The 14,347-nt window shown below is 44.4% G+C and overlaps 1 protein-coding gene across 1 annotated transcript in view; it reads left to right on the top strand.

Moving 5' to 3' along the window:
- The window catches only part of LOC138960467 (uncharacterized), a 143,433-nt gene extending 134,771 nt beyond the window's left edge, over positions 1-8,662 (top strand). Inside the window, exons 22-24 of the mRNA XM_070332375.1 lie at positions 4,865-4,992; positions 7,229-7,234; positions 7,633-8,662. Of these exons, the coding sequence (XP_070188476.1) occupies positions 4,865-4,992; positions 7,229-7,234; positions 7,633-8,662 (1,164 nt within the window). The remainder of the gene's footprint in view (positions 1-4,864; positions 4,993-7,228; positions 7,235-7,632) is intronic.
- The last annotated feature ends 5,685 nt before the right edge of the window (positions 8,663-14,347 follow it).

The raw sequence follows: 14,347 nt of genomic DNA, 5'->3' as shown, positions 1-14,347 counted from the left end.
TTTCTTCTTTTATTTTTACAATGACAACACAAGCAAACAATGAGGACAGTATGAAGGTACTACCTGCTGAATAATGATACAGTCAAATAATAATAATACAGTCAAAGGCTTATATCTTGCTATATCTTGGTACAGATTTAATTTCACAGCGATGAATATGTATGTACTTTATGGTGATAGTTAGGGTGGTGTTTACTCAGTTGTTATGTAGACTGACAGGTGTTTGCCCGAAGCGAAACTTTCCCTGGCATTGTCCAAATTCCGGTGAATGAATGTTTCTTGAGTCTGGACACCGGGGCAAAACTCGTTGATGATACTCGTTTTTTGGGCTCTCCTGGATTCATGAGTGTCAGATACCTGCAGTAAATATTTCTCTTTCCCAGTCCCTTATTGTTTTTTGGGTTTTTTTCCGGTAGAAATGGAAGACAAGTGAGAATAGAAATGAAATACCTTCACCCCTGGTATACATCATGGTGGGGGACAGTTGATAAAGGGCAAATGGAGAAATGGGCTTGAAATACACACAACATTTAAGCCTTCACTTTTCCGCTGCCAAATCTTTTGCATCTGGAATGGGGGGGGGGGGGGGGGGGTGGGTTGAGGGGAGAGGGGAGGGGTGCATTTTTGAACCTGCTAACTGCAGTGCAAGTTGGAAGAGTCCCAACACACGCCCACAGCGCAGAGCCAGAATAATTATGTGTCAGATGAAATAAAACACTACCTGGTATTAAAAACCCAACTGGCCGGAGATGTAATGGACACTTTTACCCTACATGACAACAGACATTGTGCAAAACGTGCCTGGAAAGATAACATTTCATTGGAGTTATTTGTCTCATTTCACCGTTGAAAACGTAACGCTAATTGCCATTGTGCAACCTATCAGACGTCGAATCTTTGCTCTGCGGCTGCTGTTTTGTGGAGTTCAAGCTGCAATGTGCGCTTACCCTGATAGCATCAGCATGGAAGGAATTGAGACGAGTTCGACCTGGTTTCTCGGCAGTGTAATTCCCACTCGTTGTGCGCGATTGTTTGGAAGGAAACTTCTGAGGTCGGTAAAGAACCTATGGCATATGTTACAGATGGGTGTTAAAAAGTTTTCCTGCCCATTTTGCTTTTTAGTAACAACAGGAAATCCATTGTTTACAGCGGTGGGGTACCATACTGACTTTGTAATTTCTTTCTTTCTTTCATTTTTTCTTTCTGTTTATATCTCTCTCTCTCTCTCTCTCTCTCTCTCTCTCTCTCTCTCTCTCTCTCTCTCTCTCTCTCTCTCTCTCTCTCTCTCTCTGTCTTTTTTGGGGGAGGGGGGGGTGTAATTTTTTTTTAAAATTGTTTAGTGACTGTCAGAATGGAACTCTAAGTATTTTATTTCTTTTTTCCTTCCCTTGAGAATGGAATCCTTTCAGTAACCGAGCGCACTCCAAGATCCTTGCAGATTTCCTTCCGTCCCTTTCTCCTCTCTTCCCGCCATTTGTCACCTCCTGCCCTTTGGTCCGACACACTTCTGGTGGTTTTGAATACCCTGTATTGCAACCCTCCCCCCCCCCCCTCCCTCCCTCCCTCCCCCCCCCCCCCCCCCCCCCCACCCCCATTTCATGCCGTTGCCGCATATGTCGTTGACATATTCTGCTGAAAAGCTAACATGCTGACTGGGTCTTTGTGACGCCTTAAAGGCACCTTCCGTCCTGCGTAGACCATCTACTAGACCTCCATAGATCCCTCCTGGCTTTTTACGGGGGATAAGAGCGTCTGTCCCTTTAGACACATACCCAAAATGCACAGCATGTGAAGAGTGGAATTCTTGTTGTTTTTGTTTAAGTTTTTGTTGTTGTAATCCATGTCAGAATTCGGTGGGGTTATAGAAACACTAACATACCAAGCACGCATCATCCGAAATCGGCGTATGGCTGTTTAGAATGGCGGTGTAAAAACGGCCAAACACGTAAAAACCCACTCGTGCAAAAACACGAGTGTACGTGGGAGTTTTAGTCCATGGACCCAGAAGAAGAAGAGGGTGAACAAGAAGGATGTGTTGATGTAGACGAAAAGAAAGGGACCTTTTGGCTTGATGGACAGAGCAGGTGGCGGAGACACCGAGGGGACGTAACGCAGCTTGCTTTGAGGTGTGAAACAAAGTCCTCAGTATTCATATCGACAGTTGCACAGGAAGGCAGTTGGGCAGAACTGATGATCCAGCTTGACAGATGAACAGCCGATTCAAAACAACTCGGGTCTGAATGTTGTGCTGACAGTGGAAGAGGACATTCTGTCAGACTCACCTTTTCTCTTCGCCGTGTGCTTTTGATTTTTGTCACTGGTGTCATTTTCGGTAAGGGCTAGAGTTGAATCTTGACGTGATTTGGGGAGCTTGCATGTTGATAGGCTGAAATAAAGAGCTCTTAGTGCTGGAACGAGTTGGGGTAGTTTTACGTTGAATTGTCGACACAGCCAGAATACCACCACACAATTCGCATACCTTTGTGTGCCAGTGAAGTGATAAAAGTCTCTGGAGCTATACATTAAAACCTCAATATAGCTTTTTACGACTCCCAGAGGTGTTTAGTTGCGAGACCGTGCCAACTTGTGTGTGTGTGGGGGGGGGGGGGGGGGCGGGGGCGTTACCCCCAACGGATGACTGTATTTCAGATAACTTGGATTAATCTGGCGGTGATACATTTGCTGTATCGGGGAAGCAAGGGAGGTTCACTTTCAATCAAATTACCGATTCGTTTGAGGACGATTAAATCAAGACTAGCTGTTCACACATTTGTTGTTGTAGGAAATAAGTAAGCGAGGGATCCAGACAAGTCAAAATGGTTGTTGTTGTTGTTGTTGTTGTTGTTGTTGTTGTTGTTGTTGTTGTTGTTGTTGTTGTTGTTGTTGTTGTTGTTGTTGTTAATGATCTAACCCAACAGATATTTCCTTTACACGATGTGCAACAACTTTGTAGACAATGGAGAAGTCTGAAGAGGTTTAAATGAATAATGTCAACAACCAAAAGGTCACCGTAACAGGAGACATACGAGAGGGAATCAAAGACAATCAGACTGAGTTCACACGTTCGTGCCTCATTAAAACAAAGTCAAACCAGTACAATATTCGGCAGCCTTATTTGTAAAGTGTGCGTGTCGGACAAGTTCAGTGGACCTGATTAAATTCTGGTCAGGACACATTGTAATGCGCTCGCGCGGTCACCAGCATAGAGGCGTGTCCAGGACAATAGGGGATGTTGGGTGCACCACCACCATCAACAGCACCACCCACAGCCACCATCCACTTCTCTCGTGGTATGCAAAAGGGCCAGAATCCCAAGACACTGGTACGGTCACAAAGAGATTTATCAGCAAGTTGGATTCTGTTGAGACAAGGACAGGCTTTGACGCAAGAATCTAGGGGTTATGATTATGCACATTTTGACGAATTAAGGGTAGAGAGAATTCTCTTCCGCGGTTACGTGAGTTTGACTATCACTATCAGCTTACAAGCGTGTGAAGCTCATCAAACTAACGCTGGAATCTATAGCTTTTATGCATATTATTTTGACAAAGGGTAGAGACAAATTCTCTTCGGTTACGCGTGTTTGACTATCAGCTTACAAGCGTGTGAGGCTTATCAAAGTTATAACGCTGGAATCTAGGGGTTATATATGCATATGTAGACGAAGGGTAGAGAGAATTCTCTTCGGTTACGCGGGATTGACTATCAGCTTACAGGCGTGTGAGGCTCATCACAGCTTTAACGCTAGAATATATGGCTTATATGCATAATTATTTTGACGAAGGGTAAAGAGAATGCCAACATCTCTTGGGTTACACGGGTCTTTACATCAGTTTACAAGCGTGTCAAGCTCGTCAAAGCTTTAACGCTGGAATCTATAGTTTGTATGCAAATTTTGACGAAGGGTAGAGAGAATTATCTTCAGTTACGCGGGTTTGACTATCAACTTACAAGCGTGTGAAGCTAATCAAAGCTTTAACGCTGGAATCTATGGCTTGTATGCATATTCTGACGAAGGGTAAAGAGAATGCCAAGATCTCTTCGGTTACAAGGGTTTGACTTGATATCAGGGTGATAGCGTGTGAGGCCAACAAAGCTGTCCCCAGAACGTAGCACATGCAGACAACATGCTGTGGTCCATGAGAACAGACGATCAGGAATGACAATCTGACAGTCTGGTGGCATTTACACGTGGCCTAGTGTTGGCTTCACGCTGATGCGGCTTCCATGGCTTTGGCAATCAGCATATTCGCAGGGGCAACTTGAGAAATGAGAATATAAATCCTTAAACCCACCGACCGACAGATGGGCCTCATGAGCTAGGACATTAAAAACAACTTATATTGTACAAACGCAGCCTTGGAAATGAGAATATAAGGGGCTGGAGTCCAATAGAGCGACAGGTTTCATCGCGAGACAGATGTTGCGTGTAGAGCTCAGTGGCTGTGTTAGAGATGTCGGCGTGACGATCGCCAGGACGGGATTAAGGGAGGATCACACCGTTTGTTCAGATCCCCCAACAATGGCAGGCTATCAGTGCCCAGCGGGGGAGGGGGTCACAGCGACTCAAAGAGGGAGGAGTGTGTGTCAATCAGTTTCTCAGCCATCGCAGTAAACAGAAGGGAAGTACCTTCTCTGAAGGCTCAAAAGCTGTGAATCAAGTGTGTGTGTGTGGGTGTGCGTGCGTGCGTGCGTCTGTATGTCTGTCGAGTCTGTCTGTGTGCGTGCATGCGTGTGTGTGTGTGTGTGCGTGCGTGTGACAGCTATGAACAGTCAGCGGGCCGTGTCGTTGCGGTTTGGGCCAGAGGGGTAGCGGTGTCGGTGCGGCAAGAAATGATGACCTAGATGTGATCACGGGGCACAGCGGGGAACAATCAGACACAGGCGCTGCACAGGTATCACGAGCACACCGCTCCTGACCTACATTTCACAAGCTGGTGACACTGGAAAATACCAGTCATCTGTGATCACAGCTCCTGGTGACGCCACACTGTGTGGATACAGATGTTGTCATTGGCAAACACAATGGCAGACATGCACGACTCCAATGAGAGAAACTTATGATGATACCAACCCATCTTCCACCAGGTAGTAGAGATCTGGATCTGGATCTGGATTTGATGAGTTGCAGGGGCCAATTTTGGCCATCGTCGCAACTGTAGGGGTGCGCAGCGCTCCCTATTAATAAAAACCTAACTACCTACTTTAAAACAGTGTTAAAAACGGAGAGATGTTGACACAGCAAAGGCAACTACAGACTTCAGTTTTGGCTTGATATAAGGACTGCCTCAGGGTACAGATGAACACATGTACATAGCGTACAGAATGCAGTCTACACCTAATACAATTCATTGCATGTTGATTGTCATATTGCATGGGGATACAGATGTCGCCACAATCAACTGCAGTGTCAATTTAGTCTGCGCCAGTCAGCACAACGCAAGGGTCGGTGTTTGCCACAGTGACACAGTTTTTACCTGGATACACTCATGTGGACTTGATCAAACGCAGCAGCAGACGTCAAGTCTTAGGTGAACACAACTCATGTTATACGCCACGCTCTGCGGTCTTGGTCTGGTCACAGATGTCCACACAGGCAAGGGCGACAGACTGATCTTTATTATACAAGGATAGAGGTTTTAGGCAAAGCCTAGTTTTACAACCTGTCCTGACAACAGAGTTGTAGGTGTTTGAACACAAGTCATGGAGACTTCACACTCTGTCTTGGTCTGGTCACACAGGCAAGGGCGACAGACAGATCTGTGATACACAAGGAAAGAGGTTTTAGGCACGGCGGCCTAGTCTTGCAACCAGAGAGACTTGTCAGAAACTGATCGCTGCAACAAAACAAGGTCTCAGCACAACACCGGAAGTGACCACAACAGACTTCCGGTGCCCCCACTGTTCCAGACTCTGTGCCTCTACAATAGGATTGCAGAGCCACTTCCGAGTTCACCGATAAGCTGCAGAAAGCAAAAGTCTTTTTCGGACCCGAAGAACAACCACCAGTCTTACAACCTGTCCTGACAGTAGAGTTGTAGTTGTCTGCACTGAACACAGCTCGATGGTGGCTGAGTGCAACAGTCACTCTGTCTCAAGTCTATTGCGATAGATGCATGGTTGACTCTGCCTTTATTGGGATCTATGTTGACAACGATTTACAATCTACATTGAACCAAGCTTACGGTGACGCCAACTCTGTTTTCCTTTGGATACAGATGTTGACACGAGCAAATGAAAGTGCATGCTGCAGTATACGCTGAATAGAATTCTCGGCTGGGTGCTTGCCGCAACGACTCTGTCATTTCATTCATCTGGATGTATAATTAAGTTGACAAAGCAAAAGCAACCGCGGACTTGCAGTCTTCGTTGAACGCAACTTAACGCTGGGTTATTGCCACAAAGACTCCCTTTTTATCTGGATGCAGATGGTTTTTGACTCACATGCGAAGCAAAAGTGAGTCTATGTACTCACCCGAGTCGTCCGGACGTCCGTCCGGAAAACTTTAACGTTGGATATTTCTTGGACACTATTCAGTCTATCAGTACCAAATTTGGCAAGATGGTGTATGATGACAAGGCCCCAAAAAACATACATAGCATCTTGACCTTGCTTCAAGGTCAAGGTCGCAGGGGCCATAAATGTTGCCTAAAAAACAGCTATTTTTCACATTTTTCCCATTTTCTCTGAAGTTTTTGAGATTCAATACCTCACCTATATATGATATATAGGGCAAAGTAAGCCCCATCTTTTGATACCAGTTTGGTTTACCTTCAAGGTCAAGGTCACAGGAGCTCTTCAAAGTTGGATTGTATACATATTTTGAAGTGACCTTGACCCTGAACTATGGAAGATAACTGTTTCAAACTTAAAAATTATGTGGGGCACATGTTATGCTTTCATCATGAGACACATTTGGTCACATATGATCAAGGTCAAGGTCACTTTGACCCTTATGAAATGTGACCAAAATAAGGTAGTGAACCACTAAAAGTGACCATATCTCATGGTAGAAAGAGCCAATAAGCACCATTGTACTTCCTATGTCTTGAATTAACAGCTTTGTGTTGCATGACCTTGGATGACCTTGACCTTGGGTCAAGGTCACATGTATTTTGGTAGGAAAAATGTGTAAAGCATGTGAGTCGTATGGGCTTTGCCCTTCTTGTTGACACAAGCAATGTACCTAGCGGTCTTTATCTGAATATAATGTGTTTGTTGACACAGGCGAAAGTAAGTACAGTTGTATACGTCAACACAAAACGTTATCGACTGAGTGTCAGAGGTGTCGAGGCCAATAACGAGGGCTTATCCAGCGCACTGCATGCTCATACTTTGTGAATGTTTATCAAACCTCTTAGAGTTTGGCTTTTCCGATGAATGAGAATGAAGTGCTTACCCATGCTGATTAGTTTCCGTGTGTGACGACAACACTTCACAGTTAATAGTACGTCTCTTAATGTTGATCAAACTCTCAGAGGTTCACATTTTCCATGACTGCGAGTGAAGTGTACCCATGCTGTTTAGTGTCCGTATGTGACGACAACACTTCACAGTAAATACGTCTCTTAATGTTAATCAAACTATTGGAGTTTCATATTTTTGTATGACTGTGAGTGATGTGTACTCAGGCTGTTTAGTTTCCGTGTGCGACGACAACATTGCAAAGAGAATATAGTGTCGGTCAGGCGCCTGTGTCACACCAGCGTTGTGGCGCAAGTGTTAACAGAGGTAGTAGGGCAAGCACACGGCAGGCGCCTGTGTTCCACCAGTGTTGTGGTGCAAGTGGTAACAGAGGTAGTAGGGCAAGCACACGGCAGGCGCCTGTGTCCCACCAGCGTTGTGGCGCAAGTGGTAACAGAGGTAGTAGGGCAAGCACACGGCAGGCGCCTGTGTCCCACCAGCGTTGTGGCACAAGTGTTAACAGAGGTAGTAGGGCAAGCACACGGCAGGCGCCAGTGTCCCACCAGCGTTGTGGCACAAGTGTTAACAGAGGTAGTAGGGCAAGCACACGGCAGGCGGCGCCAGTGTCCCACCAGCGTTGTGGCACAAGTGTTAACAGAGGTAGTAGGGCAAGCACACGGCAGGCGCCAGTGTCCCACCAGCGTTGTGGCACAAGTGTTAACAGAGGTAGTAGGGCAAGCACACGGCAGGCGCCAGTGTCCCACCAGCGTTGTGGCACAAGTGTTAACAGAGGTAGTAGGGCAAGCACACGGCAGGCGCCAGTGTCCCACCAGCGTTGTGGCACAAGTGTTAACAGAGGTAGTAGGGCAAGCACACGGCAGGCGCCAGTGTCCCACCAGCGTTGTGGCGCAAGTGGTAACAGAGGTAGTAGGGCAAGCACACGGCAGGCGCCTGTGTCCCACCAGCGTTGTGGCGCAAGTGGTAACAGAGGTAGTAGGGCAAGCACACGGCAGGCGCCTGTGTCCCACCAGCGTTGTGGAGCAAGTGGTAACAGAGGTAGTAGGGCAAGCACACGGCAGAGCGAGGGAAGGAGAAAAGACGCTCAACTGTCGTGCTCCCCCCGTGTTCCCTCCCTGTCCCCCTCCCTCCTCCTCCCGTCACGCGCCATTTTTTGACTGGCAGAGGGAGGAACAGGGTGGATGGCTTTTCACCCGCCCTGACTTTCTTGCGAGGGATGCCACAGAACATGAAACGTGAAGGCTCAGTGTGTGGGAGTTTGAATGGTACAACGTCAGTGTTGGTTTTACGATGTCATTTTATGACCAGTGTTCTCAGAGCAGCTGTCACCAGTTCTACTACTCTATGAAAACTACTGATGATGCAAGGAGGGGGGAGATCGCGGTGGATGTAAACAGGTGGAATTCTCTGTTGATGTGATTGAGAGAAAACATATGAAAAGGAAAAAAAAAAAGAAGATAGACGTCCCTTGAAATCACTGTTGCTATCATTGCAAGAATTAGACTTCCCTGAATTCAGTGTTGGTGTGATTGCGAAAATAGACTTCGCTTGAGGCTGCAAATTGAACTGCTGTTTTGGATTACTTGTGCAAGTTGTGTGCACGCTGTGATGAAGTGTGTTACTTTCTGATGGGGAAAACAAGGCGGAGAGAGTTTCAATGATAGTTTCTCACGCTGAAAGTACGAAGAGAATTGTTGTCAGTGATAGGTTCTGACTGCAAGGGAAAGTAAGGATAATTATAGTTTCGATGTGAGTTTCTGATTGCAATCGCGAGGAGATGAATCTCACTGATATTTTCTACTCCGGTATTCTAAGAAGAGCGTGTTAGTTTTGACACTTCTAATAGGGATTTAAGGGAGAGCGAGTCTTTACAGCAGATTTGCATGTGGAACGAAAGGAGAAAGTTGTGGTGTTAATCTCTAAAGGAGATTGTCAAAAACTGAGTGTCTTACATTGTCATACATGTGGAATGAGAGACATAGAAAGAATTCAATGTATGTCACCTCTAGTGGAATATAAGGAGAGATTGTCTCAGCAATCGTGACTGTTATATTATGATGTCAGCTTTCCCGTGAGTGACATTTACAGTGCGCCACATGTGTGTGACACTTGTAGAAAGGAGAAAGTTGTGACTTTAGTTTCTGCAGAAGATTGTCAGAAAGAATCTCACATTGTGATGTGGAATGTATGGAGAGATTCGTCGTGACTGATATGATGTCAGCCTTCCTGTAAGTGACATTCACAGCGCTACATGTATGTCGACACTTGCCTGAGTGGAACTGTAGGACGGAGGGACGGAGAGGGAGGGAGGGACTCTAGCTAGCGTGGTGCCAGCCAGCTGTCTCTGACCCTGGCGTCATGCAGCAAATGGTAGAGTCCCTCTACTTGCCGCCACGGTAAGAACACACGCTTTTTGCACCCACCTACTGTATGTACATTACTGTATTGATACATACCCCATGCCGGTGGCACTCCACCCGTTTGTCACGTGTGTCGGATTAGCCGCAATAATACACATTTTATTTTGACAGAGGGCCCCGCATGTTCGCAAGATTCGTCATTCGGAAAACTGGGCGTTACTACAATAAAAGATCATTAAGTTTGTTATAAATAGCGTCAACTTTATGTCAACATGAAATCAGTTGCACTGATTCGTCATTAGTGGAGGAATGTCGACTAGTTGCGCTGATTCAAACCAGACTCGAGTTCATGAGAGTCGTAATGTTTATCAACCCAAAACACAGCGTTGGCATTTAGGCAGGAGACAGAGAGAGCCCTAAAAAGGGAGGGAAAGCTGGGGCAGTTTTGTGGAACAAAGGCTGGGGCTTGCAGACTTTGCACCAGTGTTTGTGGGTGGGTGGAACCACGCCGTGCCATATGGGTCGACAGGTCTCGCTCGACATGTGGCACTGTTGCTTCTGTAGTTGTGGAGTTCTCTTGGTTTAAACAATGTTTTATTTCCATTTACTTGCACATGAAATGTCCATACAGTTTATAATCTGTTTCTGCAGTTCTCTGTTTCTGCAGTTCTTGTTCTCTGTAGTTTTTGTTCTCTGCATTTCTATTCACTGCATTTCTATTCAGTCACTGCAGTTCTAGTCTCTGAAGTTCTAGTCTCTGATGCAGCTGTGCAGTTGCTGATATAAATTGTGTCATATATGGCCATGGCTCAGAAATGGAGTCTAAAGTTGTGACAAAAGGTGATTTTGTTAGAATGTGTCATTTATATCGTTAAGTTTGAGGAGAACGATGTAACAAATCCAACACAACAAGTCCCGAAGAAATTGGTCATTTATTTCATCCGTAGTACACAGAATAGTACTCATGTGCTGTTCATAACTCTAACAACATGTCACAAGAATAAAACAATGATTCAGTCAAATTATACCACATTCCATGTTAAACAAACATTGCAACTGATACTAAACTCCTGAATAAACATGTATGTACAAAAACAGGATTGAGTGTGAGCCAAAAACCTTATAGAAACAATGCCTGCTCATGCTGTTCATAACATTACACCAATGTGAGCGTGCTACGACTATTAAGATCCAATCATACCTTTTCTTCAGCAAAATTAAGATGAATTATGCATTAACCAACCTACAAACATCACAAGCAAATATCTGAGCGGTTTCACATTCGAAATCTAGCTCCTATAATGCCATAAACCCTTGTATAACTTTCACAGTGAATTTCAAGAAGAAAAAATCAGAAAATCTGATTTAAGTTAGACTACAAGTATCAAGTCAAGTGAGAGATTTAGTAAAGTGACAAAACCTATCAATGCATGAACAACTAGCCCAAAATGAAGCTCAAAATAGACCCACAGGCAGAGAAATCTGTCATTGCTATTTGTTGTTCATAACTTTACACTGTGACAATTTACTTTTTCGAACACGGCAGTCAAACCTTGCAGAACTTTGGCACATTACATATAGAGATAATACATACATGTACAAAGTAGAACACTCATGCTAAGCAAAATCTTGCAACTAAAAGTACTTAGACATAAATCGAAAAAAAGAGGTGGAGTTCATAACTTTACGACAAATTGTATGGAATTGTAAGCAAACATGAACATTTTTGCTAAAAGATCACCCCGTGCTTACACAAAACAGCTTATTAAGGTTACAGAACATACATTCACTAACAACCAGGCAAAAGTCAATGATTTAATAGACCCACAGGCAGAGAAATCTGTGGTTGCTATTTGTTGTTCATAACTTTACATCGTGACAATTTATTTTTTTCAACACAGCAGCCAAACCTTGCAGAACATTAACACACTACATATGATGATAATACATACATGCACAAAGAAGAACACTGGTGCTATGCACAATCTTGCAACTTAGCCATTAATCGAATAAAGAGATGGAGTTCATAACTTTACGACAAACTGAATGGACTTTTGAACAAATATGAATATTTTGGCTGAAAGATCACACAACAGCTTAATATTAAGGTTACAGAACAAAACTCCTGTTAGTCAAAAGCAAGTTGCACAATTTGGAGAGAAATACTGCCTCCTATACTCCTGATCACAAAACACGCCAGAAACCTAGCAAACGCTACAAGTATGGGAAGGCTAACTGGGAACATCTCAAAGCCGATGCGGCTCGAGCATCCCAGTGGCTGCAAGCAATGAACGCTGAGGGCTGTGACATCCACTCGCTATGGTCTACATTCAAAGGCAAACTCCTCACTGCTACTGACCGACACATCCCATCCAACACATGCTCACCAAGAAGCCGCCCACCATGGTTGAACAATCATCTGAAGAAACTGCTAAAAACTTAAAAAGGAAGAAGAGATTATACAGACAAGCCCAAAATCTGGACTAAGACCTGTCATCCCCCTCCTACGAACTTGGACAACACATGCTGCAACAAGTACCATGTAATCCGTACCTAGGCGTACCATGTCAGAGGATCTATCATGGACGAGACACGTTCAACATCACAAGTAAAGCCAACTCCACAACTGGATTCCTACGTCGCAACCTACGATGCTGCCTCAAAGAGTGTAGGCGCACAGCATTCATCTCCCTAGTGAGATCCACGCTGGAATACAGCTCGGTCGCCTGGGACCGCCATCTTAAAGGGGACATCAACAAACTAGAGATGGTCCAGAGGCGGGCGGCCCGTTTTATCACCCAAAACTATAGGGACCGCCCCTCCGGCTGTGTTACCAAGATGCTGAGCGACCTTTGTTTCCCAACCCTTCCAGCAAAGAAGGCGGCAGCAGCGACTGATCTTTCTTCTACAAAGTGTCAACAGGCCTGATGCCAGCACTACCTGCAACAAATTTCATAACCAAGGAGGCTACTGGAAAAAGACGAATCAAACCAAGAATACCAGACCAAGAACATTGTGACTTAACTGGCACAAAACAACAGCCTGAGTAATATTCAAACAATCACTCAAACAATCACTCAGACCCCCCAGTATGAGTTCTCCTACTTTCCAAGAACAATAGCTGATTGGAACAATCTGGAAGAAGAGACAGTCAAGAAAACAGACAGTTCGCGCTGCCTTATTAAATAAATAAGTGCTCTCCCCAGTTCCGCTGGTACTATGCTAAATATTGGATTCTGCCCGCTTACAGATACTGACACATGTTCATAACATTACTGCACAGACACAGAAAACGCACTGTACATAAATCCGTGAGAAAAATGCGAACACGCATAGCAGAAAAGCATGTTGAAACACACTATTACACACAGAAAGACCTGTTATGAGGAATTCATAATGTTTGACTTTTAGTTGAAGGTGAAAACAAATGCTCGCTTGTAAGTTTTAGTGGAGTAGTTGTGGAGGACTGCCACGATATCGGTCGACTGAATAAAAAATTCTGACACTGGTCCAGCTGGCCATTTCCAGCCATCACGGATCTTCTCCAGGTACCTGCCCCAGCACCCCTCATCTGTAATCTTTGTCACCTGCAACAGAAGCAATGGCAATCAGAGAAATGTTTTATGCTAACAATAAATAGCTAGGCAAATACATTATCAGGCCACTAAGTCAGCTGCTCCAGTAATTTCAACTTCCTGTTCATTACAGATCCCTTCCCTTCAGACCTTAATATAAAGACTTGCCCCTTTTTAAGACCTTGCTTTTTCACATTTTTTTCTTCTCCATAGCATGTCATTTAATCTCCACATCACGAGGCCCTCGTTTTAAAGACCTGTCTTTCTTTAAGACCTTTTCTTAAAAACAGAAAGCAATAAAAAAGGCATACAACTCAACATCAGATTTGTGTTGCAAAGTTATGAACAGCAACAAAACCAAAGCTTTGTTGAGAAACTACCAAGACAGTGTTGCTTCAACCATCATTCCCTCTCTAAAGCTAGTTTCTGCAACAGCAAAAACCTAACAGCTACCCTCAAAACCATAGAAGAATCAGTATTAAATGCAGTTCATAACTTTGCGACAAACAGTAACCATGAAGTAGGCTTGGGATTTGCAACAGCTGTAAAAACCATGAAACGTAAAACAGATTCAAACCAGGTGTCTGAAACAGAATCCACCAACTAACATCACTTTGGCTTCCTGCATAATAACAATACAATTCAGTTTTTGTGCGAACAACACATTTCCTGACAGTGCATAACTTTACATCAAAAATCCGGCGTAAAGTTATGAACAGCACCAACACCACATCACTATCCAGAAACAACTAAGTCTGTGATTTGTCAAGCATATCTCTGTCTCTGAGGCTTATTTCTGCAAAACAATATCACAGCTCACTTCAAAACCATAGAAGAATCAGTATCAAATGCAGTTCATAACTTTGCGACAAACAGCAACCACAAAGCAGGCTAGGGATTTGCAAAGTTATGAACAGCTGAAAGAACCATGAAACTTAAAACAGATTCAAACCAGGTGTCTGAAACAGAATCCACCAACCAACATCACT

Source organism: Littorina saxatilis, linkage group LG2, assembly GCF_037325665.1.
Source record: "Littorina saxatilis isolate snail1 linkage group LG2, US_GU_Lsax_2.0, whole genome shotgun sequence".
NCBI lineage: Eukaryota > Metazoa > Mollusca > Gastropoda > Littorinimorpha > Littorinidae > Littorina > Littorina saxatilis.
The sequence above is the reverse complement of the archived record's forward strand: the minus strand, read 5'-3'. Positions and strand labels throughout refer to the sequence as shown.